The sequence below is a fragment of the Myiozetetes cayanensis genome, unplaced genomic scaffold (assembly GCF_022539395.1).
Source record: "Myiozetetes cayanensis isolate MyiCay16 unplaced genomic scaffold, myiCay2020 scf21, whole genome shotgun sequence".
Taxonomy (NCBI): Eukaryota; Metazoa; Chordata; class Aves; order Passeriformes; family Tyrannidae; genus Myiozetetes; species Myiozetetes cayanensis.
In genome coordinates, this window is record NW_026087423.1 from 4363200 (window position 1) to 4390436 (window position 27237).

General features: G+C 47.1%; 2 protein-coding genes across 18 annotated transcripts in view; one reads left to right on the top strand and one right to left on the bottom strand.

Annotated features, from left to right (window-relative positions):
* The window catches only part of SFI1 (SFI1 centrin binding protein), a 28182-nt gene extending 22846 nt beyond the window's left edge, over positions 1-5336 (top strand). For 8 of the 12 annotated variants that reach the window (XM_050318127.1, XM_050318129.1, XM_050318130.1 and 5 more), the window contains 4 exons: positions 414-537; positions 1229-1322; positions 1809-1945; positions 5194-5336. In XM_050318127.1, the coding sequence (XP_050174084.1) occupies positions 414-537; positions 1229-1322; positions 1809-1916 (326 nt within the window). In that variant the 3' untranslated portion in view covers positions 1917-1945; positions 5194-5336. Of the gene's footprint in view, positions 1-413; positions 538-1228; positions 1323-1808; positions 3947-5193 lie in introns of those variants that run through there. The other 4 variants (XM_050318128.1, XR_007629253.1, XM_050318137.1 and 1 more) reach the window with 4 other exon arrangements.
* PISD (phosphatidylserine decarboxylase) lies at positions 2157-26537 on the bottom strand. Of its 6 annotated transcripts, none has more exons than XM_050318143.1 (8): positions 26496-26537; positions 23643-23737; positions 19575-19750; positions 6991-7227; positions 6700-6838; positions 6080-6226; positions 5220-5380; positions 2157-4925 (listed from the first exon to the last, which is right to left on the bottom strand). In XM_050318143.1, the coding sequence occupies exons 1-8, from the start codon at positions 26510-26512 to the stop codon at positions 4701-4703; spliced, it is 1197 nt and encodes a 398-aa protein (XP_050174100.1). In that variant the 5' UTR covers positions 26513-26537; the 3' UTR covers positions 2157-4700. The 6 variants fall into 6 exon arrangements, with proteins under 6 accessions (XP_050174100.1, XP_050174097.1, XP_050174098.1 ...); XM_050318140.1 differs by lacking the exons at positions 23643-23737; positions 26496-26537 and adding exons at positions 8980-9145; positions 11233-11647 and having other exon boundaries at positions 19575-19717; XM_050318141.1 differs by lacking the exons at positions 19575-19750; positions 23643-23737; positions 26496-26537 and adding exons at positions 8980-9145; positions 11233-11647; positions 15934-15956.
* Positions 26538-27237: the final 700 nt, after the last annotated feature.

Below are 27237 nucleotides of genomic sequence, written 5' to 3' on the forward strand. Positions count from 1 at the left end.
AAGGCTCTCTGAGAGCTCCCTGTGTGACAGTGGGTGTGAAGGGGGCAGGTGGTGTCTGAGACCCCTCACTGGGGTGTTTTTAATGACACGAGGGCATGACATTTCTGTTCTGCAGGACTAGACTTTAACTACCTTTAACTACTTCTAGACTAGATATAAAACACTAAATCCTGAATAGACCACTTCTTATTTGGTGTGTATTCAAACTGAGCCTTCAGAGCTTGTACTGCTCTCTCTGTACCTGACCTTTTGGGTGAACAGGTGCGTGTCACAGGGTCACAAACCGTGTGAGAAGGACTCAGGAGGGTTCCATTTTTTCCTGCCTATTAAAAATGTTCGCTCTTTCTTTGATAAGAAGAAACAGTGGATGTCTGTTCTACTTCCATTGCTTGTGCTTTGTGTCTGCCATTCAGCTGAAGGGGAGGAGAGGGAGCACAGTTCCAGAGAAGAAATGGAGTTGCAGAGAAAGGTGGAGGTTGAACTCCGACACATCCAGCAGCAGATGCAGTACTACTACAGCAGGAAGCTGGAGCTCATGTATGTTCAAAGGCCCTTTAGCCAGCCCTTCTTTGTGTTGTCAACTCAATGCTGCACTCTTTGTATGCATCTACCCTGAAAATAGTCAGTCTGCTCACAGTAGAACTAGGAACAGAACAGACAAAAAGTTCTAGAGGTTTTAACTTTATCCTTTTGAGTTCCCTCCCGGTGAAAGGGAGTATGTGCATAACTTCTGTAGTCAGCAAGGGGTTTATACCTTTGGCAGCTCTTGGAGAGGCATGTCAGAGGGATCACAGTGTAATCTGAAGGCAGGATAAATTAATTGGGCAGAGCAGCTGAAATTCAGCTTTTAGATCTTTTATCAAGAGGAATGAAGACTGAGCTTTTCCAACTGTCAATTAAAGAATAAATATGGCTGGTATTTGATAACTGCTCAACTAGAAGAAGAAAACATTTACAAAATTGCTTAAAAGAAAATGAAGCTTGGAAGGGATTTTCCTTCAGGAAAGGAAGAAGTCAGTGACTAGAAGTAGGAGATGGAGAAAATAGTTTTCAGATTTCTCTATTTTCCAGCATCCTTTTTTCTTTCCACTTTTAAAAAAGATTTTAACCATTCACAGGTTTGAGACAAAAAATTGGGTGTTATTGCAAGTATCAATTGCAAGTCTAAGTTGGCTTAGACTGTTGAGCTCTTAATTGGAGTAAGAATCCTTCTAATCCATTTTATCAGGTCCTGTCAGCAGCAGGCAGAGATTCTGCAGCAGTGGCTGGAACTGAGCTCAGGACCAGGAGCTGGTGTGCAAGTTCAGGAAGAGCTGGCTCAGGTGTGTACAAAGCAAACTGCAGAGGTGATTGGCACTGTGCTCTGCACTCAGCCTAAAGGCTGATGGCAGCTGTGAGGAACTGTGCACTAAGCTGTTGGGAAAATGCCAGGGAAGGGAACTTGTAGGCAGAAGTGGGCTGAGGAGAACAGGCTCTGGGGATGCATCTTCCTGTTTGTTCAGAAATGCACCTCCAGCTCCAACAGACCTCTCTGAGGCTATTTCCAAGCTACAGATCAGGCTTCAGGAGATTCAGTCTCAGAATTTTGCCTGCAATTTCTCAAGCCAGTTTCCCAGTGTGCAGCCTGCACCAACACTGTCCCCACGTTCCTACACCAGGTGTGGGACCGCTCTGGTACCTCTGACTCCACAGCAGAGCTGTTCCCAAGGGAACTCCTGTCCCTTAACTGGCTCTAAGGGGGATAACACAAAGGCTGCTGGAGCAGCTCTTGCTGTACACACAGCTCATGCTCTCCTCTTTCCTTGCAGCTGCAGGTGAGGATCGACTCCCTGAGCCAAGCACAGCAGACAGACAGACAGCACGTGCAGAGCCTGCTCGCCCGCCTGCGTGAGATCCAGCTGGCCCTGGATCTGTAATGCCTCTGAACCAACCTGCCAGCTCAGGGGTAGGAATTTTTGCCCCTTTGATAGCAGGGGAGAATGGAAGAGATGTGTACATTCACTTATTCTATGGACAGCATTTATATTTGATAAATTAAGTTAAAATATTTTTGCTTGTTTTGTTACTAAAGCCGATTAAAAGTTACATTGGAGCTCCATTTACCTTGTGCTGCACTTGAAGTACCTAGTTTAGGTTACCCTGTTGTGCCAGAAAGATAAGCAACACAGATAAGACTCTTTATTTCAAAATGTTTGCAATTAAATGAGTTCATGTCAGTAAGTCATACACTTTGACATACAAAAATACCGTGCTACTGATACAGTTGAATTAAATGGATTCTCCAGGCAGGAGAAATTCACAGCATTATCAGTACCCTCGAGGAACTCTGCTTTCAGTTCTGGGTGTGTTGCTGGCCCTGCATCATGAGCAATGTTGGGTTATTAGCTCACTCTGCACAGTATTAAAACCCTCCTAAAAACAGCCACCTGCTGGATCCTCTCCTCCTCCTGAGCTTTCCAATAAAGCAAACATCAGGTAATCCATCCTCCATCAGAGGCTAACAGTAACCTTCACATACTGTGGATGATGATGCTGAGTAGGAAGAAATTAAAGCTTAAACTTCCTTTGGCTGTATCTGGATTTCACAGGCCCCAGTGGAAAAGTGGGAAAAAGATTCACTTGTCTTTTTCTCTCATCCACTGGAACAAATTTGCTTTCTACTGTTAACACAACATTGAAGTTTAATCAAAAATCTCACCATAACTTTATCCTCTTGGGGTTGATATTTGACTTACCCTTTTCTCACTCTCAAAGGTTTAAAAAAAAACAACTTTGCATCTGGTACTATACTGCTGCAGGAGTAACCTTGCTAATGCCAAGAAGTTTAACAAGATAGGTGGCTGAGAGCCACTTCAAGCTTTCAAACTCCTCCCTGTGTAAAGTGAGGAAACACTGACTCCTGGAGCCAAAGGAATCTTCTCCAGCTTGTCCCCCCCATAGCCACCACCATCACCTGAGCCAGGGCTGGGCTGCATCACTTAGAGGCAGTTCATCATCCCTTCCTCCCTGATGACAAGCTAAGCATACAGGACTTGGCAAACTGGACATCTGGACAACAAAATGATGTTCTATTTTCTGCAGTGCATACAAAGAAGAAAAGGGTTTCTTTGGGAGATCAGAGCTGCTCAAAGCCTGACTCCTTGAAGTAGCAGAAAAGTAGCTCAAGCAAGGAAGGACTATGAGAAATCTTTCAAAAGCAGAAAGGCAGGTTTCATAAGCATGTCCACTCCAACAGGCTCTGGACAGCACAAGCACTTCTAAATGTTTGAGTGCTGGGACCTGAAACAGTTTATTCTCCAAAAACAATGATGCATTGCTTTAAAACTCAATTCCTCTTCACTTTGGCAGCGGTTTCTGTCAGCACCACATGGTGCTACCTGCAACAGATCCCAGGTGTGAGATTTGAACTCTTCTTGACATGAACTCTTAAAATTTTACTGTGGATGAAGCTTCAGCCCTGAGCTTTCAGCCCCCAGCACATTCCTAGCATTAAGTAAGAGGGCAGAAGTTAGAGCCAGTGTGGGATTATTTTAATATTTTGAGTGAGATGAAATTGTTGCCGGTCAAGGGAGGGCCAGGTTGGCACCTGGTTGGCAATGTGGGATTTCTTCAATGTGTTTTTAAACACAGTCAGTGCATAGGGCATTTCATTCTGAGCAATAAAAAATGGTCCTGAAGTATCTGAAGCTGTTCTGTAATAGAGGAATTAATTCTTCAATAATTTAGTGACAAAGCAGTAATGAAGATACATAGCAGAAAGTAAAAACATAGTTTAGTTGCTATCACATCACGTAAGAAAAACATTCCCTGTGTCTTCCAACTCCATAATCCAAGAGATGAAGTAACTGTCTCTCATACAGACAAAAACTTTAAGGCCTGGAGTAGCAAAATAAACCCATGGATTAGGAATAGGACACACACCTCTGCCTGGGTTTGTTTGTTTGTTTTTTAAAAGAAAATCCCAAGATGACAAGTGCTGTTGTCTGGAATGTAGACACAGTGTTTGCAGGTTTAAAATACAGTGCAAAGTCCATTTTTAAAGGGACAATGTCAGGCAAAAGCACTGGAGTTCTCCAACAGTGGAAAACCTGGCTGAGTGTAATTCTTTCTGGTGATGCTCTGTTGCATGTTTTGCTTTGTTTGGGCTGTGAAGCCACACCAGCCAATGTCACTGTTTGGCTCTGTGTGCATTCACAGGCTGTCTTTATGTAACAAATTCAGCAGAGTTTCTTAGAACAAAATAAATATGAGAACATATTCTTTACTCAAGGTCTGAAAAACAAATATTGCAGCTACAAAGTACAAGGTCTGACTCAGCCTGTCAGTGTCCCTTTAAACACAGGTCATCTCCACCCCTCCCCAGTGCACCTGCACAGCCTCAGAAGGCTTAAAAGGGACTTAAGAACATAATTATCCTGTGGCACATTGAGGGGAGAACATGAAACAGGCACAGGGTGGGACAGAAACCTCCATGGGCAGCATCTTTAAAGGCAGCTGTACCCGATACATCCATGATCACTCAGTTCAGTTTCTACATTCAGCAGCAGGTAAATGTAGAGCAAATACTCTCCAGGTTAACACAGCAGTGACATCTTCTCCTCACCCAGGTCCTGCTGAGTGATAAGGACTTTGTAAAGTGAAACACTCGGTGGTGTGAAAAGAGTCCCTTTGTATAGAAAATCTTCTTGCTGAGACAGTTTCTATAGAGAGCCCAGCGCTTCTCCAAAGCGGATTTTCTGTCCGGCCTTGAGGTTGAATTTGAAGTCCTTGGGTGCCTCAAAGATCAGGACGATCGTGGAGCCTAAATTAAATTCCCCTAAATGTTCCCCTTTCCTCATGGGGATTCCCTCCTTGTTGTTGTTGGATATGAAGCTGAAGTCATTGTAGGAACCTTTAGAGTAACTTGGACTGTTGGTGTGCAAGTCCTGTACAGAGAAGGAAGAAACTGTCACTTGAGGATTTCAGTGTTCATTGCCACAGCTGCAGACTGCAGATGCTCAGGCATTTTCAATGCAAGAACTCACAATTCAAAGGTGCAATAGAAATATTAAAGTAGTAGTCTATATTGGCCACGATGTTTAGATCAGTCTTAGAACATCAGTATGAGAAACACCCAAATTTCAGGGTAATAAGATTTTTTTTTTTTTTTTGGTAACTCTGTTATGCTGTGCCAACCTCAACCATCCAACCCAGCAAGCTGCTGCTACAGCCCTGCTCACCTGGTCGAAGTAGATGCGGATGGAGCCCACGTTTGTGGCCCCCACCGCTGTCAGGGAGAAGAAGCCGTGCTTCCAGTCCCCCGAAAGGACAACCCGCTCGTTGTGGCAGAACAGCTCCTTGATCCAGCGAGCAACTCCGGGATTCACAGACATCAGAGAGCCTGCACAAGGCAGGAAATATTCAGGTTAGGTGGTGTGGTTTGTAGCAGCATTGTAATGCCACCCAGATGGTGCTTCCAGTGTGACTGTGGCTGATCCAGTAAACAATGTCACTTGTTTGTAGGAAGAGAGGCAAATGCTTGGCAGAGAGAATGAGAGGGAAGGCTGTGATGAAAACAAAGGGGTCACAGAAGGATGTGTGTGGCAGGTCATGTCTCTCAGGGTGTTTGAAACCCAATCCAAATACTTAGGTTTTTGCCACATGCCAAGAAGTAAAATATTTTTCTCTGCTGAGCTAGAGTATGATGGTCTGCAAAACTTCCGATCCCAGCTCCAGCAGTGCAACTGTTTAGTTGCACTTTCTTTGCCAAGCACAAGCAGAGATCACACTTCAGGCTACTGTCTCGTGATCTGCAGAACTATCTGTATTTCAGGTGCAAACTGAATAAACAGTGTTCAGGAACAAATCAGGTCAGGTATTTCAAAGAACTCAAAGAGCTTGAACACAGTATTGGTGTTTGCACCACTTATATATGGCTTGTCCTGGTAAACCACAGTGCTGTAACACTCATCACTATTTGTGACAAATCCCTTTGCTGCCATTATCTCTCATGTGTCTGCACAGCTGCTGCACTGCTGTGTCTCAGCAGTGGCCATGGCAGTGCTTCCCTCCAGAGCTTTTCCCAGGAACAGACACCAACCTGGGAAATGCCGTCGGTGCGACACCGTCCAGTCGGTGGGCGAGTGGAAGCAGTGATAGTCCCCTGGAGCAAGGTAGATCACACAGTGGTACAGCTCGTTCCCCTTCTTGGTCACCAGTTGTTGCTGAAAAGAGTTACCAGGTGGGGCTGCAGAGAAAGCAGGGAAAGGAAGGGGTTAAAGATACTCTTCTCTCAGTGCTGGTGCAGCAGAGCAGTAACAGCACCAGTCGGTCATCAGAGGGTCAGCACTGAGCATGAATCTTGTTAAGGGGCAGCTTAGAGAGTTTGTGGTGTCCAGGTGCTTGGGCCTGTTTCAGTGTGACAGCAGGAGGGCTCCAGCCTCAGCATAGTGACAGAACTTAGAGCCAAGGGTAGGAACCAAGCAATGAAATTCAGATAATCAGAATGAGTCTGGCATGACACTATAAAGCCATTGGTGAGAAAGAGAAGAACTAAACCAGTGACATGTTCATCCCCAAATTAAAAAAAAAATCAGACCTGCTTTTGTTCCTGGTAATGCAAGAAAGAGAAGGGGGAGGAAAAGCAATTTCTTTTCTCATGATCTCCAAGAACACCGCAAGAGCAGAGCAGAATAAATGCAGAACTGACACAGAACTCACCCTGACTAAAATGCAGTTCCTCTGTGGAGACACGAGGTCCCAGGAAAGACTCCAGAGAATAAGTGACCCCTTTTACTTGCTCCACCTCACAGTTTTTTACCTGCCCGAAATTCAGGATCTTTCCATCAGAGGGACTAATCTACAGCGAGGAGAAAGAAATGAGACACATTAGTTCCTTCCTTCCTTCCTCCTGAAGCAGCGCTGTGTCCCTGGGGCTGAGGGGAGCTGGCAGAGCTGTCCCTCACCACGCCGTGCATCCCTCCCTCCCTCCCCACGTCCCTCCCCCCTCACCACGCTGTGCACGCCGCACACCGGCCGCGCTTGCGGCTTCAGCTTCCTGCGGAAGAACTCGCTGAGGTTCCTGTAGTGGTGCAGATCCTCCACAGCCGCCTCCTTCATGTTGACGCCGAAGGTCCAGATGTACAGGCTGTACACCGGCTTACGGAGCCACGTGGGCAACTCCACCTGGTTCAGGCGCCCCCAGGCCCGCGAGAGCAGCCGAGTTGGGACCGACTTGTACAGAGCGACCTGCGGAAAGAGCGGCACCGGCTCACTGAGGGCCTCTCCCTGTGCCTCAGAGAGGATCACACTGCCTGCAAACCCTCCCTCGAACTGTGGGTTACTGTAACCTTCCACTGAAGACAGAATTCCCAGTGCCCTGCAGGCTGAAGCTCCACATTCAAGTTACTGGAAGCTGCCCATGTGAGGCTTACAGAAAATAAGAGACATTGCACACATTCCAGTAGAACGTTAATCACAAAGGTTTCACACTACCAAATTTTTGTGAATAACCAAATGAAAACTGACTGAAAACTAATGTCCCAGTGTTTGATGACCTGCTCCTCAGATGCATTTACTGTGTTTCCACATCCCAGTCCTGTGAGCTGTGACTCCAGCACCATTAAAGAAACATACCCATGTGGATGCAGCTACACCAGAATAAACTTACACCAGCCTTACTCCTTCTCTCACAACAATGGGAGTTGCTAATTGCAAGAGTATTAAATTAAGTGCCTTTACTTCTGCAGAAATGTACCTCTGGACTTGCAATAAGCCTGAGTTTTACTAGCAAGGAAAACAAATGAAATGAAGTTGGTAAGAGGTATCTGCTGTTGATGTAAGTAGACAGATGACAGCAACTTCCTGTTGATAATTCCAGCAGACAACTCTTCTGGGGTTTGTGGTACTTCCTGTCAGCCAAAAAGCTCACGTGGCCATGACGTAATTGGGGGGGCTGGAGGATGTGGACCAAAGGAACTGAACACTCTGAAACCAGTTTTGGAGAAGAACTGGTGGTCTGCTGACTCTGGTGCTGTGTTTTTGAACAGTACAGCTCAGCTAAAACTTGTTGGCTTTTTTTCTTAGTGAGAGTCATCATTTATTCTTAATCATATCCTTCAAAATGTCTTGCAAAATACAGCCATAAACAGAGACAGAACACACTGGCTCAGAGCCTGTTCATCCTATAAAATACAGCAAATTAAGATTTCACTTACAAATCACCATCCCATGTCCATACAGTGATATTTCAGAATGAAAATACCAACCTAATCTTACCTCAGATAAAACCTTCTAAATAAACAGTACCTTGGTTTTTTAAGCTGACCTTATAGAGTATTAATTTCTAAAATAAATTTTGCTTTGTTTTCCACCAACACAGAGAATATGCAGTTAGAACTACAAAAAAATCACACCAATTGCCAAAAGTGCTATTTCCTAATAACCCCTTCTCTTCAAAAGAACCTTGCTTTCAAGTTGATGGAATCAAACAGAACAGCAAACAGTCCTAAGAATGGCAATTTTGTTGTAGTTTTCAATCAAAATATTTGTGTGGTTGTTGCATTCTGAAATGGCATGATTTGTGGGGAGAATAACCACGTGCAAGGCATCCACACCCTGCTCTCAACAGTGTCACAGCAGAGCTGCACATCATCTGGACAGGCTGGATCACAAATGCTCAAGGAACCTGAGGAACAAACCCTCCCCAGTGCAAAAATAACAGAAAGCCAGAGACCATTCCAAGGTGGCCAGGAAAGGGAACCTGCCAGGAGGTTTGGTCTGCCTTGTCCTAGCCCTGAACCTGGGAGGTGACTGAACTCATTCACAAGTTTCTGTTGATTTTCCCTGACTGTTACAGGACAAATTCTCTGCTACTGAAAAAGTCTGTGAAGCAATTAGTCAACACACCTCCGAAACATGAGTTACATCTCTGCTTTCCCAGCAGCCATCAGCAGCCTGTCCTAACTGAAGGAACCGAAGCGCAGCCCTGCTCACACTTACCCTGCTCATGGGCCTCCATCCCACTCTGGTCAGGGGTTTAAGGGCACCGAAAGGCAGAAGGTAATAGAGAATAGTCAGAGGCCAAGAACGGAGTTTCAGAGCAGGCCTAGACATACAGCTCAGCTGGCCCAACCTCCGCCTCAGGGCCAGCTGGGGGAACTGCAACCTGCAAGATTACACACAACAGCACAGGGTCAGGCATCTCGGCTGCAGAGCCACCAGCTCTGACAGCTGGGCACGACTTATTGCTGCTAAACGTTACTTCAGCATTGATTCTGCACGTCTGCGCTCCTTTATTTTGGTCAGTTCTTCCCCTTCCCAAAATAGGCGAACCTAAAAAACCCCAAAAAAACCCCAAAAGAAGAAAAATCCCCTGCCCAAAAGATGGTGTTCACTGCACAGGTCACATTTGAGGAATAACACAAAAATGAAAGACAAGACCACTTGCAGGTGGCATTTGAAAACTAAGTCACAGATGGTTCATCCAAATAATAACATGAGAATTTAAGTGGAAATAACAAAGCATAAAGGTGTTTCTCCCAAATATCAGAAGATTAAAACCCCAGAAAACATTTCTTGGACTGCTCCAGCTGTTGGATAGCCAGAGTGGGCAGCAAACAATATTCTGAAAGCTGGGAATTTGTGATGCTGGGACTTAAACCACTCTACCAAGGGGCAAATTTATGGAAAGAACAGATACTTTGATGAAAGAAGTCTTTGAAACCTAATGAGTTGAGGTCCCTCCGAGGGTTCGTGCATTGAAGGCATATTGATAGATTGTGCCTCAAGTTGTATTTTATATCCCAAGAGATGCTGGAGTCAAATTTACAGACCTGTTGGTCACTCATTAACTTTAGGAAACAAGTGCTTGAGAAACAGCAGGAGTGGCACTCCTAAGGTAGTTAATACAAATACCTGATGCCAAAAGACATCTTCCAAGGTCTTAAAACCTTCCCTGGTACCCTGGTTGTGAACAGGGAAGGTGTGGACAAAGCCAATATTGCTACTGCTGCCAGACAATCTGGTCTCCAGAGCACAATAACCAACTCCTCTGCCTCACAACCAGCTGCATCTCTGATTTTTTGTCACATGGATGTCCTGAGAGGGGTCTCCTTTTGCACAAATGGCCACGGGGAGGAGTTGACCTTGTAACTCTCAGAGGGAAAAGCTACTCAGCCTCAGCTCAGGCCCTGGCAGGAGGTCTGGATGTAAAACCCTTCAGGTCCCCATTTATTCTTTGGCTTCTGCTCATGGAGAAACCATTGGCACTTCCAAGGTCACATTATCAAATGGAAGTCTGCTCACCTGAGGGCAAACTATTCAAACCTGGCACTGACTGAACTCCTGGCTGGTAAACTGTTCCCCTGCAGTTGGGACATGGTGATGTGCCCTCACAACAGCCTCACAAACTCCAGTGGGATGGCCTGGCTGCTCCCAACAGCTCCCTCTCTCAAGGGACTCTGTGACATGAAGGATGAACTACAAACGTACTGCCTATGTCCTTCCAAGATGGAAAGAAGCTGAGAATTTAAAGGGGATTTTCTTGCCAACTCGTTCTTTCCAAAACTTGGACCAGAATTAAAATGCCATGCAGGCAGGTATGACTGCCACCACTCTGAAATGCAAGATGGTGCCTGTGGCTCAGAGATTTTTTTCTGCAGTGAACACAACTTCTTTCCCCCCAGGAATTAATAAATAACAAACAGAGAATGATCTGTGCATCACAATGCAAGGGGTAAACAGAGCCCTGAGCAAAAGCGTTATCTCAGCACAGTTAAAGCCACTTCTCAGCAGGAGGTGGGACTGCCATGGGAATAGGAAAGGACACTTCACATTCCCCCTCCCATCCTCACCCCCCCAGCCGGGCCGGGAGCCGGGCTGGGTCCGGCTCCCCCTCCTGCTGCTCTCCCCCCCTTCACTGCAGTCGCTCCTGGACCAATCCCTGCAGAGCTGCATCGCTCCGGAGCCCTCGGGCTTCTCACTGCCTTGGCCTGGTTTCAGAGCGGCCCCTCAACTAATTTTTCCATTCTCCCAGTGATGGAGAGGAGAAAGGAAAGGAACAAAAGCCTCTCCTCATCCCCCTTGCCGCGGAACAGCCTGCCCTTCCCGCCGGCGCGGTGCGTAAGGAGCTTTATAGTAATTAGGCCAAACAAAAGCTTCGCAGATGGCTCCGTCTCCTCCTGCCCAGAAACCCTCCCGGCCTCCCTCCCCCTCAGTTACCGTTCCTGCAAAGCACAAAACACCGAACAGTACCTGAAACGAGTTCTCCTACTTGGTGTCCCACCGGCAGAGCCAGTCGGGCCTGGGCTCTCCAGCTGTGGGTGCTGGTCCCCGGCACAGCTGCTGCTGCCGCCGTTCCCTGAACGCAGCCTCCGGACATGGATTTTAACTTTGTGGAGGTTGTAGCAAGAGGGTGGAGGGTTAGATAAAGCTTTATAGCATCTCACCATTTCCCTGTGTGCAGATCTGGTCCCTGCAGGGTGTTTGACTGACACATCGTCAGGTGATGGCTGTTGCAAGGCTCAGTCTTTTTTCCTCTACCTCTCTTTCCTTTGCTTGCTCCGGCACAGCAGAGAGGACTCGGCGTCACAGTTCCTAAATCCCCCGCTGGTTTGTCTCTGGATTCCCTCTCTGTTTCCCACTTGAATCTCTGCTACGAGGGTTGCAGCTATTGCAAACAAACAGGCATCGTGTCATATTTCAACATCCCACTACAAAGCCGACTCCGCACAAGACAAAGACGAGCTGTCCATAGGAGCAGTCCTTGCTTCTCGCTAGTCGGGGTGGCCATTGAAACCCAACTCCCCCAAAGGCCCCTGCAGTGCCGGCCTGCCGGGCAGCAGCGCGCCGGTGAGGGCAGCAGCCAGCCGGGCTCGCACAGCTCATCCCAGAGCAGCCCGAGCGCCAGGCTGGGAGGAGGAATGGGGCGGAGAGGAGGAGGAGACAACCCTCAGCTCCAATTCTGCAGTGCTGCAGCTGCCGCTGAAAGACTTCTGGACTGACGGGCACCAAAATTCCTTCCCTGCTCTCAGTGTCCAGCTTGGGAAGGAAACAGAAAGAAAAGGGATGGCTCTCTATCATCTTACAACCCTTGCCAGGCACAAACTTCCACCTCCTCAAGTCTTTTTTCATTCCCAAAGACTCACAGAGGGAGCAGGGAAAAGGCATTCTACAAATAACTAGATCCATACAAAACAAGCCAGTCTTGGGGCCAGCTTGAGAACTGGGTATAAAGTTGTGTCTCTTACGTGACTCTCAGCACTGTCACTGTTTTTATGCCCAGCAGAAATAAAACACAAAACAGGGGTAAAGGAAGCTGGTTAGGTTTTTAAAGACAGTGTTTCTATCTGAACATTCTAAATGTACGTAAAGAGATTTCCCTCTTTGACCCCTTAGACCACATTGCAAAACAGAGATTTTCTGCATCTCCTGTGAGTGGGTCTGGATTGTTCAGGGAGCCTGAAACCAGCCCCTGGTCAGACAGTGGAAGTCAGGTAGCTACATCTCACCTCGAGATTAAACTAACTACTCAGAACAATTTCAGGGCTAAGTCTCTAGTGGCTCCATTTCACTTTGTTTTTCTGCTGAAGGCTGGGTTTAAAACAAAACAAAACAAAACAACACAACACAACTCCTTGTTCCCAAAGCTTTCTAAGCACCGTGAAAGCTGTGTGCCTAAGAGGGTAGATCAAAAAGAGCACTGCTGCTCTGACTGAGGGAAAGGGTTGTATTGTATTAGGGATAAGGCAGGAGTGGTGGGAGGACCAGCAGGAAAAGCCAGAATTAACTAGCTAATGGCATCCCACTCAGGCCTCTAAAGGAAAATATTCTAGCAGTAATTGTGTATTTTGATTGGCCTTCAACTCCAAATATTACTGATACTCCCTGGAAACACCTCTGGAGACCCTGCATTAGAGTACTTTTTCAGGGAGAAAACTTTCTATGGTATTATTCTGTAAGACCTGTGTGTGCCTGTTGTTGTTTAAGCCTGAATTTTAACAACTGCATATTAAAAAAAAAATTCCAGCTAATTGAAAGAAGGCAAATTTGAGATTAACTGAGAGCACTCAAAACATACTCCTTCCTCCCTGAGCTCTCTGCCAACTCTTTTTGTTTTCCTATTTAAAATATCATTCAGTCTTTCTCTGGCTGGCACAAGAAACTCCCACTCAACAAAAATGAAGCCATCTGTCTAGTCAAATGATGAAAGCAGTTACCCAAAATCCCACCAAAACCCAAAGAAAAGCAACGAGGAGCCATTTCTCTTGATTCACCAGGAACATTAGAAATTACCACCACGAAATACTTCACGTTAAACAGCAGCAGGCTAATTTGACAACATTGTTTCCAAGACACTTCATCAGGCCAAGATGGAAACCTTTCTCACACTGAACATGGGGGTTCACAGAACTGTGGGGAGAGTTTGTTTGGCACTGGTGGAGCGGGGCAGGAGCAGCAGAGTCCCCAGCCCACAGCTGGGCTGGCACCCTGCTCCCAATCCCCCCTCCTCCGTGCAGACCTTCCCCCTTGCAGGACTCTGCAGACAGCAGAGCAGACACAAGCCTTGTCTGCCCTCCCTTCAGGACTCTTCCCTTTAGGGTAAGGGAGGTAACCCACGAGCTCTTTCAGTAAATTCTATCTTACCCCCAAAACATTTTCAAGCATCTATTATATTCTAGACTGAATAAGCCTGACTCTGTAAAAGCATGGAACAAGCTGAATGTCTGACCTGCTCCCTAAAAACAGGCACGGAAATGTTCTGCAGCCCAGTGCAGTGGGAAGTACCACACTTTGGTCCAAAGCAAAGTGCAAGAGAGATTCCTCTCCAGGAAGGGAGAAGCACTGCTGTTAAAAGCTTTTTCTTCTCCCCTTCTTAAAATACCTGAGCTCAGCTGAGTAAGAAGTTTCTCTTAAGCTCTGTGCTACTGCCCCCGTTACACTCACCAGGATGTCAGCACCTGAGTCCTGCTGAAATGCTGACACACGTGGCAAGCTGCCACCCCTGCTGTGGCTGCCCCACAAGCAGCCTGCACTTCCTACAGGGTAAGAAGGCTGAAAGGAAAAACCCACCCTGAGTTTACCTGCTTTCCATGGGAAAGAACAAGAACTGCTCATCCATCAGCTCATGACAGAGGATCTCACAGAATGGCATCTCAACAGCTGGACCTCTCAGGCTGCAGGCAGTGCCCAAAGCCTGCCATCAGCTTAGAGGAGAATCCTACAATTGTCGGTTTGGAGGAGGTTGGACACCTGTACCAAACTCTCCCACCCGTCTGAACTACTCCACAATCCCCGTTAGGTAAATAAGGCAGCAGTTACCAGCAGGTATCAGTCCCTGGAGAATTATTATCTCATGGAGAACTGCTAATCTGCCAGCCATGCAACACCGTTCTGCTCTGTCAGCTCAAATGAGCGTCAAATCCAGTGACCTCATTTAATTACTTGTCATTACCACCTCAAGCCCTTCCCTCAAGTTTTAAAAAATAGCGAGGCAGTTGCAAGAAAGACTAATATGCAACTAACTTCAAACCTGCAGCCTCGGTTTAACCGTAGGCGTGAATCATTAGGCTTGGAATGTGCCGGTCGGGGCACTCAAAGCCCGCTGGTCACACTTTCTACATTTGGTAACAGAACTACTGTTTAAAAAATGCACGGAAAGCATCCCAGTGCTGTATTCAAGTGCCAGTAAAAATACGGTCTTGCACTGAGGGGCGAAGCCCTCGCTGACCGTTCGTAAGGTCCCGTTCCTTTCCCAGCAGTGACTGTTTAATTCCAGACACGTCGTCGCTGCTCCCACCCAGCCTCGTCCGGAGCCAGCCCAGCAGGAGGAACACTGGATGCTCCACACCCAGTCAGGAGGCTCCTGAACGCCGAGAGCACAAGAGAACTGCGCTGATGCTGCCGGGAAACCCGAGCGCTGTCCGAGCCAAGGCCCGGGATTGGCGGGCAGCGCCTTCGCTGCCGGCTCTCCGGGAACAGGGATCAGCCAACGGGACCGGCACCGCTCCCCGTCCACTTCCCGGCGCTGCCTAAGGAAACGTACCCCGCTCGGCTTCAGCCACCCTTCCTGTCCGAAATTCTTTACTTCTCAGACGAAGAAGCCTTTCTTTATATTTTCTCTTCATGTATTATGAAGAAACATCTGATTGTTTTCCCCTAACTTTACATTCCTGTTTCAGTTGCTTTCTATGAACAGGGCGGAAAAAAAGGCAGAGAGAAAGCTGGATTATTTCTGAAACTTAAACCTGAATTCTCAATTCCGTGCAAAGCCTGTTCCACAATCACAAAGATCTCTTCTGTGAAGCAAGAAGTTTTATTTACTTTGCAAAGCGACATGAAACTTGACGGCACCCTTTAAATACTTTGTAGTAATAATTTCCGATTCATGGTTTAGAACACTACCGCCAGCCCACCCCCGCGTTATTTTAGCCTGAGATCTCAGCAGAGCCAGCTCTCGGTTCCGCACAGGCTCTCCGAAGGAAGCAGCAGCCGCGCTCCATCCTCCGCACGGAGCAGCGCCCGGCGGAAGCTGCGCAGAGGCTGCTCCTCGCCCCCCGCCCTCCCCGCGGGACTCTGGACTCCGATAAGGCCGGCCCAGGAGACTCATTCTCTTTACATCTACTCAGGGATTACTCATGAGAGAGCCGAGACTTTGGAACATCTCTCCTGAAACTTCCAGCAAGACACAGACCGGCGGTGAACCACGCCTGGCCGCCCGCCCTCGCACATCTGCCCTGCGGTCCCGCGGCCCTTACCTGATGCCCAGGGAGGTCCCCTCCGTCCCGTCCCGCCTTTTCGCCTCCAACCGCCGAAACGCGGCCCCGACCCTTCCTTCCAAAGCAGTTTTCAGACACGTGAACAAAGCAGCGGGATGCGAACCCCCCCTCCCGCCGCCCCCGGGGTCCCCTCTGCCCCGGGCGGGGCAGCGCAGGGCGGCTGCAGGTCCCCACCTACCTGCCGGGCACGGCACACGGTCCCACGGTCACACGGTCCCACGGTCCCCCGCCGCCCGCGCTCCGCTCGCTCCCGGCCCCGCTTCGGCCCCTCCTCGCCTTAAGGAAGCGGCGGGGCCGGCCCTGCCCCGCCTCACCCAGCCCTGCCCGCAGGGCCCCGGCCCCTTCGGAGGAGGAGCCAGGGCAGGAGAACCGAAAAAGAAGAGCCCGGAGGGCTCCGGGACACGACGGCACTCGCGGGACCAGGGGCTGCACAGCGAGGGTCGGGACCAAGGAGGGCCCGTCATCAGCCGCTGGCCGGGAACAAGGCAGCGGTGCGGGTGCTGTACATCGCACAGCTCCGAGAGCGCTCCCCACCTCTGGTCCCGGTGCGGGAACACAATCCCTCACAGGCAGCCGAAGCAGGAAAGTATTGCTACAGACTCACGAACTGCTCCCCAAACGCTCAGATAAATCGCTCCATAATCCCACAAGATGCTCAGGAAGTTGCACGAGGTAGAACAGACTCATCTAGTCAAAAGCCATCCCACTGGTCAGATTTTAAAAAAAACAAACTGATTTTACTAGGTTCAATTTTCCAGGACAGCTGAGAAAAGCATTTGCACCATCACATCCTTCACATGTTTTGATGCTGTTGTCACCAATTTCAACATTTTCTCACCACCTTTGCTGTGTGCCTTGGGTCACTCTATAAGGAATAAATTTTTTTTGTAATTGCATGTTTGCTCCAATAAAACTCCAAACACCACAACACAGGAGCAAGAATGAGGAATAAGAGACCAATCAACTGGAGATTATGTTGGATTAAAAAAAATAATCAGACACCCTTCCATTATTAGCTCTTTCCTGAACTTGATACACACCTCTTACCATAATACTAAATGTCTCCCCTGGGCCAAAAAAAGCACTTTCTGTATTGTATTGCCAAGAGCTCCAGTATCCTCCTCCATAAATACAAGCACTTTCTGACATCAGTAGGAAAAACTCTGTTGTTTTTACCCTCGAGAGAATCAAGATCCTAAACCTGTCTTCAAGCACTTCCCTGCTGTATTAAGCTGTTTTCCAAAACTGTGGCCTGTGACAAGAAGCTGCAGTTGGAACAGGACAGAACTGTGACTTAATCCCTCATCTGTATTATCCACTGTCACAGCATCACTTCCCTACAGGTTCACTGGACTTTTCCTGGCCCATGTCACTCCAACAAACTGCTGCTTTTTGCTTACAGGAAACAGAAAAACTATGGAAGCAAAGGACACTTACAAGAAGTTCCTCTCTCTAGAGATAAACTCTTTGTTCACCTGGTCACTCTGTTCCTCCAAACTCACCCTCTGGCCAAGGTTTCCCACAGTCATTCTTTGATCCTGTATCAAAACAGCCCCAATGCCCACGTGAGAGGCAAAATGCCTCTAGTTAGCATATGAACAACATGCCATGCATGCAGATCCCAGCCAGGAAGCTTGGGTGACAGCAAGGATTTGGAACAATAAGCTTCCATCCATCTGATAAACATCTACCTGTCTCCCTCCAAGCCCTCTGCTTTACCTCATCTAATTAAATGAAAGCTGATCCCCACTGGTATTCCTAGTAGGAGACACTAAGGCCTTAATCAGCTCAAGCTATTAGCAACATAATGTCTCTAAGAAAATTACAGGAACAAAAGGTCTGTGCTGAAGAAACAATAGTTCTGCCTTTCCCTGTGGAGAAACTTAAGGGACACTTGACTTGAACCAGATTCATGTTTCCCCCATTCTTTTGTACATCTCAAGCAAAACAAAGCCATCCAGGAGTGTAACTCCCTCTGCAATTCAATCAAAAGCCATGCACAGCTCTGTGAGGATCCCAACACTTTATCTCTGCAGCAGGAAGAGCTTCCCTGCCTGCACAACAGGGTGAGGATTACCCATTTCATGCCTGTCTTCTGCTCAGGAGCAGGGGATCTGCCTTACACACAGAGCTGGCAGGTGGGAGATGGTCCTTATTCCCGTAGGAACACCAGATTGGCACTGTGGAATCAGAACTTCAGAGTGGCAGGCTCAGCAGGGAGGGCACGTGCAGCAGCTTCTTGTTCTGCATTACTCTTTCACAGCCCATTCAATCACACTTGGTCTCTTTTTGCCTATGCAAAGGCTTATTCTGCCCTAAAAACAAGACAACACCCCTCTGCCACATTCCTAAGTGTGCTTCCAGTGATGCAACAACCCAGAATAATGCAAATTGATAGGTCAGCAAAAAGGACACTCCACTCTCCGATACAAAGGAACAATGCAGCTCTTATTTTTCTTGAATCCGTCATTGTTTGGAATATTTCTAACAATGTCCGAACAGTTTCTCTTTTCCCTCATAACTGTCAAGCTTCCTTTCCCTCCCACAGAAGCATTCAACAGAACTGAAGCACATCAGGAAGGACTGGGACATCTTGTTAGTGTCTCCTACTGGGATCTGCTGCATTTGAGGTCCTGCCTATCAGTGTGAAACTCTTCGTGTGATTCCCCACTGTAAAAACCAAATCCTTTAGAGCTGTTCCATCAAAAGCAATACTCACAGCTTCACCAAATAACAACAAACCAGCATATCAGTAATGAAAAAAAGCAAATTTAATGAGAGAAATAACTAATTTCCTACCTAAAAGTATGAACAATAACAAAAGAAAATTTGTTTTTGAGTATCAAAATTGGACTGACATTGCCTTGTTACATGAATACTCCATGGACACTTACCAGTTCCTTTTTAATCAGAACCTGTTTGAAACAAGCTTCAGCAGGAAAGGAATATACAGAGGAGAGACTTACAGACAGATTTCTCAGGAGCTATCACAGCCTGAGCTGCTGGCATCTGCACTGTCTGGGTCATATCTGATTTGAGTCTCTAGTGAAATGAATTTAGAGATTCCAGCCCAGTCCCCCACAGGCATGTGGCCAAATCACTCACACAGGCAGTGTGCTCAGGAATGCAAAGAAAGGGGATGCTAAAGGTCACACTGAAGCATCTCCTTACAGTCCTAGAATTTTTAACTCCTTGCCTTCAGAAATGGCACCGAAACAGGCACTCACCTGGCTGTTTGGAAGAACATCATATATATTTTAAACACTTTAAACTTGTGGAAGAAAACCACATATACAACTCTTAACATGGAGTTGTAAATTATATTTAATACTTCAGAGGTGATACAGCAGTTGGAGGAAGTAATGAGGTATTTCTTACTTCAGTGCTGCAGTGGTATTTGACCTGGGAATCTGATACACACACTGCAATCCCACAATAATTTCTAAACTCCTTGGAATCCAGAAGGAAAAGGCAAAAATCCCTCAGGATCAGCAGAAGGCACTACAGACCCAGGTGTTACCTATGAAAAAAGGTCTTGCTGTATATTCATCAGGGAAACGGGTAGATTTTTATTAACCAGGCATTAATTCCATCTCCTTGTAAAGTATATATGGTGTCAGCCACAGTAAAAGATGGAGGAGTCACTGGCAGTTCCTAATGAACCACCACTTCAGCCAAAAGGGGTTCTTTAAGTGACAGAAACTTTAGTTCCACGAGGCATTGGCAGTAGAGGATGAACTCAACATTCCCTTGTTGGAATAGAAGCCAAGGAGCTTTGCATCAAACGTGGCAGAAATAAAACTGCCCCAAGTTTCTTACCTCCCAGTCACTTGCAAGCCTCACAGGCACCTCTATGCCCCTCTTCTCCAGCTGTTCCAACTTGTAATCCTCATATTTTCTGTATCCTGCATATCCTCCACCCGTAGCCACCAGGACGTGGAAGGGGCGCAGGCGGAACACTTGTCCCAGCGGAGCAGTGTGGAGCTTCTTCCTGTCTGCAGCACAAACACAGACCTCAGGGAGAGAACAGCTACACAGTAAACACAAAGCACTTCTGTGCAGTGGGGGCTGTGAGCTCAGGGGATGAAAATGAGCTCAGGAAACAACTCTGGGACACAGAAGGGATGTGCAGATGCTCCTGAGTTACTGCAGCTCAGCAAGGTGCTGAAACTCAGCTGACCAACACTAATGGGTCATCAGTGGCTTTAGCCTCATCCCTCACCCCACATGCTTGCAACATTCTTCTCCCCAAAATATATAACATGCACTCCTTGAAAGCCCCATGGAGAAATACATAAAATGAGTGTCTGAGAGCACTATCCTACTTTCCAACTGTGAGAATGTTGGTATTATGCAGAATAATCAGTTGCTGGGGAACAGGCTGTATTAATGCAAAGTACTTGGTGCTTCTGAGTCATTAAAGCTTTCATTCCAGTCAGGGGATCCCCAGAATTCCAGCTAACTGGAAGAAGGAAGGAAATGATGACCTGCTTTAGTAAGGTGTCAGTTTTCCTGGTAAGCAGGAAAACAGTCACATTCCTGCTGTAATACAGATCACCACGGGAAAAAAACAAAACAAAACAAAAAAAGACACGTAGTATTTATGTCTATTTTCCACAGAGTAACTCCCAAGCTCCTCCTGCATCACACCAATCTCCAGTCACTGAGGAACAAGAGCACTGCGTGGTCACTGAGCCACAGCCCAAGCACAGGGCCAGCACAGCCAGGGGAGTGCTTCCCTTCCAAATCTTCCCTTCCAAAGCAGAGAAAACCAACCCGTTCAGGGCTACATCAGCATTGGAATGTGCTGCTCCAACCTGTGTAACAGTCAGTCCCAACTTCTCAGCAATGAGGACAGAAAAGGCCCAGAGGAACCAATTCTGATCCTGACTGGAGTTATTTCCACAACAGCAAAGTCAGGCTTAGGGTTTGACTATGAAAGGATGCATTAGCAACAAAAAGAATTCACTAAACACCACCTCTATTTCTAGGCACGCACAGGGACAAAGCACAATTGTTTTGCAGTCTGGGAAGCTTTAGTTCCAAGTAGTAGCTTTGATTAGAAGCATTCAGCCATGATGCTGCAAAAAGATGCCCAATAAAAGTAATTCTTGTTCACATTTTGTTTTAACAAAGTAATATTTTTGGATAATTTCTTTCCTACATCTGTGATTTAAAACATTGCTTAAATTATGTATCCTAAAATACAACATAATACAAAATCAGCTCTGTTCTTACTTAGAAAAAAGAATCTGAAACCCAAACTCAGTAAACAAACAAGACAACAACTGCACTTACAGTAAAGATTCTAAAAATGCTCAGTAAAGGGGAGGAATCATTCAGAACAGCTAAACGTTTATAAAGACAGACTTATTTGAGTTTACAGACTCTACAACCTTTCAACTTTTGCATCAGTGTTTCAACAGAAATGTCTGTACACAGTCCAACCACACTCCTGAGCCCTAAAGCCTTTAACTCCCTTCCACCACATCCCTGCTTCTAAGTTAGCAAAGCTGCTCAGCTGTTTCAGCAGAGCTCAGCAAATTCCCAAACCAAACCCCCTCAGGGGGAACGGCTCTTGGGTTTGAATCCAGGGAAGTTTCTGCCCCAAGAGCCTCTTGACTGCAAGGATGTGAACGTTTCTCTGCCTGTGCTGGAGACCAAACCATCTGTGTTCCACAAGCCACGGCAAACACAACTTTATCTCCTGATAAATGAGGAGTGGACTTTTCCCCATCTCCCCACTGATGAAACAGCACCTCTGTGACCGATGGTTGCAAAGGCACCCAGCACGCCACTGCTTCTGCCCCAACAAAATGAAGTCCCACACCTTTCAGACACGAATGAAATTCACACAAGTTTAGAAATTCTGAGACAAAGCCCGTGGTAACTGATTCTGAAACAAATCCCTGTTCAGGCAGCTGGCCCTGCTCAGGTGGCAGCTGAACATCTTGCTCTCTGCCGATGCTGCTGCAGCTCCCTGGGAAGCAGCACGAGAGTGCGTGGAAAACTCATGTCTTGGCACATAAACCACTAGAAACAAGTCCAGGACAAGAGGGAAAAGGTGCAGGACTATTGATGTGCTAATAACATTTTTAGATACTACCCTAAATCTGAATTCCCGACAGATAAAGTTAATCTGTTTCAGAATTCTCTTAAACACCGATTATAGTCAGCAATGAGAATGAAAACAACCAATTCTTGCTCTGGAACAGGTGAAAAAGACACATTCCCTCAGAAACATCAAAAAAGCAGGATGAAAAAGTGCAGAAGGCAGATGTGCTCTGGTTTCTGCAGTCAGGAGTGCTGCTTCATTACTCTGACCTAATTAAGAATTCTTTCTAGGAAAGGACACAAACACTTGGAGGAGGCTGTTACAAGGGGCAGAGAGAAAACTAAGGAGTTATCTTTTCTTTCTAATGACATCACGTGCAAGTCATCTAGATTTACATGCAAATCAGAGTCTGAAAGCTCAATGAATTAGAAAATGACTGGCTAAAAAGCTGATTTGTTCAAAACTCAAAGCTAACTTGGACTAAAATGACCTTTTCTTCCACGTGATGAACAACTTTGCATGATGTGTCTCAGCTTCCCAGGATTTTTTCTGCAACGACTATCTTGGATTTCTAGACAACAAAGAGCTGCTGTTTCTACTCATCTGTGTAAGCATCTTTTTCAATAATGAAATATCCATATATGACATGCCAGACAAAGGATTTGGACAGGCAAGTTAACACAAAAAAATGGATCCAGAAAATGGGATCAATAGCTCAGCTGGCAAGGAAACAAAACTGAAGACTCTATGCAGTTATGGTACTAACATATGACAATGCATATACTACAAGTTCACAAACAAATATTTCTTAAAAACAAATAATATCTGCTCTTCCAGCATTACCCAGCCAGAGGAACTCTGAGTGGAAGTACTATTTTAACCAACTCCTAAGCATTTCATGTAAACCTACTTTGATTTCCTGATTTATTAAAATTACAAGTACAGATTGAAATATAAAAATGATATTTATAAGTTTTCTTTCTTACAGGCCTGATAAACTGATGAAGTCAGAATTTCTCAGGCTTTTTGAGGTGAACATCTGGTAGGAGCTGCACTACAAAGCAGGTAAAACAGTTGAATATTCTAATTATGAGTATGTTGCTTTCTATTATGCATTATATAGAGAGTTTGGTATTGCCCTTCTCGGTGTCACCTCGTGTCTATCATTATTCCCCTGGCTTGTGTACTGAGAACAGAAATCATTTCAGCTGGCAGGCTCTTTATTCAGGACTGTGCTACTACAAAGACCTCTCAGCCAACACCCACAGACTCTTCCAGGTCCCCTCCATGATCCTGTCCAACAAAACAAGGACACGGGCACCCCTGGCCTGCTCCCTGTGAGTTCATTAAAGCAGGGGTTTTTAAATATAAAACCACTGTCCTAACGTGAATCACTCTGGTAAGCTATATTGTGTCTTTAAAAAAGGAATTTCTGAACTGTAGACGCCTCAGAAAACTAACTAATGTGCAGAAATTAAGAAAAATAAAACTATGGTTAATGGGTTTTAATTTGCTATAAAGGGATCATCCTCACTAGGAAAAAAAAAAGAGATGTTTTGAAAAGCTTAAAAGCAATGAATAACAGCTCATAATGAACCTTATGAAAGAAGTAAATACACTTCTTTTACTATCTGGAAAACATAACACCAGAGGAGTAAAACACAATTTGCAAGCTTGTATCTGTGGAAATGCCATAAACTGTTCTCTGATGCTGCACTCCCACTTCTGCTTTTATTTCAAGAAACTCATATTCCCCAGTATGAGACTATAATTTGCTTAAGGTGGAGTAACCCTGAATTTAAAAGCCCTGGTAGGCACAAGCCATCCCTTACCACTGAAAAACGTCCTGGAAGGAGGCCTCTTCCCCAGGCCCCCAGCTCTGACACACAGGTTCTTCTGGACCAGGAGGGCACAGCTCCACACCAAACTGCAAACAACAAACAGCAAGAGTTGCTTAAGCACAGATGTTCAATAATGCAAATGTCAGCAGTTCAGTGCAGTGACAATCTTACAATCAGAGGCTTCTGCCATAACAGGTACTGCCATCCCAAGGTAATGTTTAGGAAGGGCAGAGCTGAATTCAGCCATGCTGATCAAAACAAGCCCTGCTTGCAAATGGAGTGGTAAATTTTATAATGATTGTTTAGCACTTGGGATTATTCCATCTCCACCGAGGTGCTACTCAGGTGTGTCATTTAGGAACCTCCTACAACAGCAACTATTTAAAGAGGCATGATTTGGTTCATGCACCTTTTTCCTCACCATCCTGGTGGGGGGGAAGGAGTACCTGGAAAAGCTGTAGATTTTATGAAGCAGTAATGGTATTTGTTAGACCAGTGGTGTAGCTGGAAAAGTAAAAAGGCTGCCAGGTACAGCAGCTCTTCTTTAGAATTTGTTTTACCACTCTGTTTGCAGTGAGAGTGGTTCTGCCCCTCTGAAAACACAGAAAACACACTTGGAACTGCCCAACATAGGGAAAAGGTTAAACCAGGATTTTCATATGTTTAATATTATATATTTCATTTCATGTTTCTAATAAATCTGAAAAGGAGCCATCCAGTTGTACAAGAACTGCTCAAAGCCTGTAAATAAGCAAGTTTAAACAAGTACTTGAGTGTGGCCTGGCAAGCCCATCCTGCTGTCAGGCAGGATCACAGGGGAGAGGGGCAGCATTCCCACACCAACAGGCTCAAGTCCTTGGGAATAACCAGGCCTGGCAGGTCTTTGGGCAACCCACTCATTCCTGAGATGCAATAGCACAGCTGGGATGTCTTCATTTGGCCCTCTGGCCTTTCATCTGCTCCTGATCAGATATACACTGAGAGTTACTTCATTAGCTTACAAGCTATTGCATCACTTGGGGCCATTCAATCCCAGGAAGTGATTATAAAGAATTTAAACAATTAAATTCAGGTATCTACTGAGTTACAAACAAACATAATCCCTTTATTTTGAAGAAGATTCTACAAATAGCAGATTTCTTGTCCAGAAATCACATAATGGTACTACAGACACTCGCTAACAGTGCTTTACCATTAGCCAAGGACAAAGAGCTGCAGTGTTCACCTGTCCCACGGCAATGGGGTGGAATAGTTCACTCTACCTTCATGGTAACCCAAATGTGACAGGACAGACCCTCCCCAAAACCCAGATTCCTGTTAGCAGGTGCTAAACATGCCACAGTGCTGCATCATCTGCCAGGATAATATTTCCTTAGCAAGGCAGAGAGTCCCCACTGCTGCAGAACCTGTATGTTTTACAGAGCAACACGTCATTTGTCACGAACAACGAGGTCAGCTGACACTGCTGGGTCACACACCAGACCTACACCAATCTGGGCTATTACAAGGCCTGTTTTACAACATATTAAACCACCCCGGGTAAAAGGAGCACTTGCTCATCAGCAAGCTGGAAGCCTGTGGGCTACTTTGAAGGCAGTCAAAAACGGAAGTAATCCAGTTAGCATTAGACTTAAATTTGCCAGAAAAGTTTTCAAACCCTAAAAAGTAATGGAGGAAAAAATATTCAAACCTAGCTACAGCCCAAGGCATTAGTATTCAGGACATTTATTAGCCTTCATACACGACAGCCTATAAAAAATGCACAGCCAGAACAGATGAGCTGTCTTGGCTCCACAGGAGCCCCAGGAGCTGTTCCTGCTGCCGGGGCAGGGCAGGGCATTCCGGGACGTGGCACTTCCTCAGCCGGATCAGCACTGAGCAAGGGCACAACACCTCCTCCCTGCAGACCCGAAGCTCCTACCCACATTGTTTCTAGCGCCCAACACAGGAAAATCAGTGTCCTCCTTACACTGAAATCTGTCTAAAAATAGGTAAAGATGACAAGACTGAATAGTCTCACCGTCCCTGCTCCTGACAGCCTGACCTTGGTGGGTACAAGTGTCTGGGGGAGTGCTGACCTCCCGCCTCTGCCACCCGATTGGAGGCTGTAGGAGGGGAACTGCCAGGGAATTCCACGTTAATTCAGCCCCTCGGTGACTTCAGTCTCTGGACAAGAGACATCCCTCGGCTGCCGGCACCGAGCCGGGGGTGACAGCGCTCTGTGCACGAGGGCTTTGCTCCAGGTTCTCAGAGAAGGTGGATGGGCTGTGCGTTCTCAGAACACAGAATTGTGGCCTAGAAACGCTATTCTTTAATCAGTTTAGTTGTTATAAAAAGCACAACCTGTAAGAGGATATGTCCTGCAAAGGGCTGTCGGTGCCCGGCCAGGTCCTTCTCAGAGCCATCGTACCCCGGGATTGCATAACCCGAGGGGCTGCAACTGCCCCCCATCGACCCATTCCTACTCAACACTTGAACACTGACACCTACAGACTGTGAAACCGAGTTAAAATTATCAAAGGCCACACGCTTCTCTTCCTTAAAATACGTAAAGCCCTTATCTTCCCTTCCAGCCTGGGGCACGAGCACAAGGCTCCTCGCACATGCCAAGGACGGGGCCGAGGCAGCGGAGACAGCGGCGTTCGCCGCGGTAGGGAAACGTCAGCGGGAGAGGAGGGAGAGGTTGTGGCTCCCGACCGGGGGGAGGCCGGCCCAGCGCCCCAGCTGCTCCTCACGCCCCCCGCTCGCGGGGTGCCGGCTGTCACACAGGGCTGCCGGCCCCGGACAGTGACAATGACAGCGACAATGACAGCACCAGCCCCGCCCCCCCTGCCCTGCCAGTACCTGCTCCGCGCCGCCATCTTCCCGCACCGCCTGTGCCGCGGCCCGCGCGGGAGGGCGGGGAGCGCGCGGGGGGCGGGGCCGGGGCGGGGCCGGCGCTCTGAGGGGAGCGGGAGATCCCGGGGATGGGCTGTGGTGTGAGGGATTCCCTGGAATTCCCTGAGGGAATACGGCGTGTAGAGAGGGGGTCTTTCCTCAGGGGAGACGCGGAATGGGGGCACGGGTGCGACGCTGTTCGCCAAAGGGGGTTTGGTGGGGGATGAGGGCTGTTCTCGGGGGCTGGGGGGAATGGTTGTCGCTGAGGCGATGTGGGGAATAGGGCCGGCCCTGAGGGGACGTGGTGTGGGGACATTTCCCGGGGGATTAGTGTGGGGACAGCGTAGGTGGTCCCTGAGGGGCTGTGGAGTGGGGATCAGGCTGCTCCGCAAAGGTGGTGTTCCCAAAGGGAGGGAGGGTTTGAGAAGGGGCCGCTGCTGGGGAGTTGTGGGTGAGGTAGGAAGGGTTCCCTGCTTCTCGAGGTGCTGTGGAGGGGCAGCTGAGTTCTTGGCCGCAGGTATGGGAGCACCAGGGATGTCAGGGCAGGAATTTTAGGGAGAGGACACTCTGCATAGGACAGACACGGTGCTGTTCCTCCAAGTGAGATATTTGGCAGGGTATTGCAGGAACATCTGTTCCTACTCTGGTGTCCCTTGCCTGGATCCCAGCAGCACGGAGTGAATTTTACAGAGATTATTTGCTTTTCCAT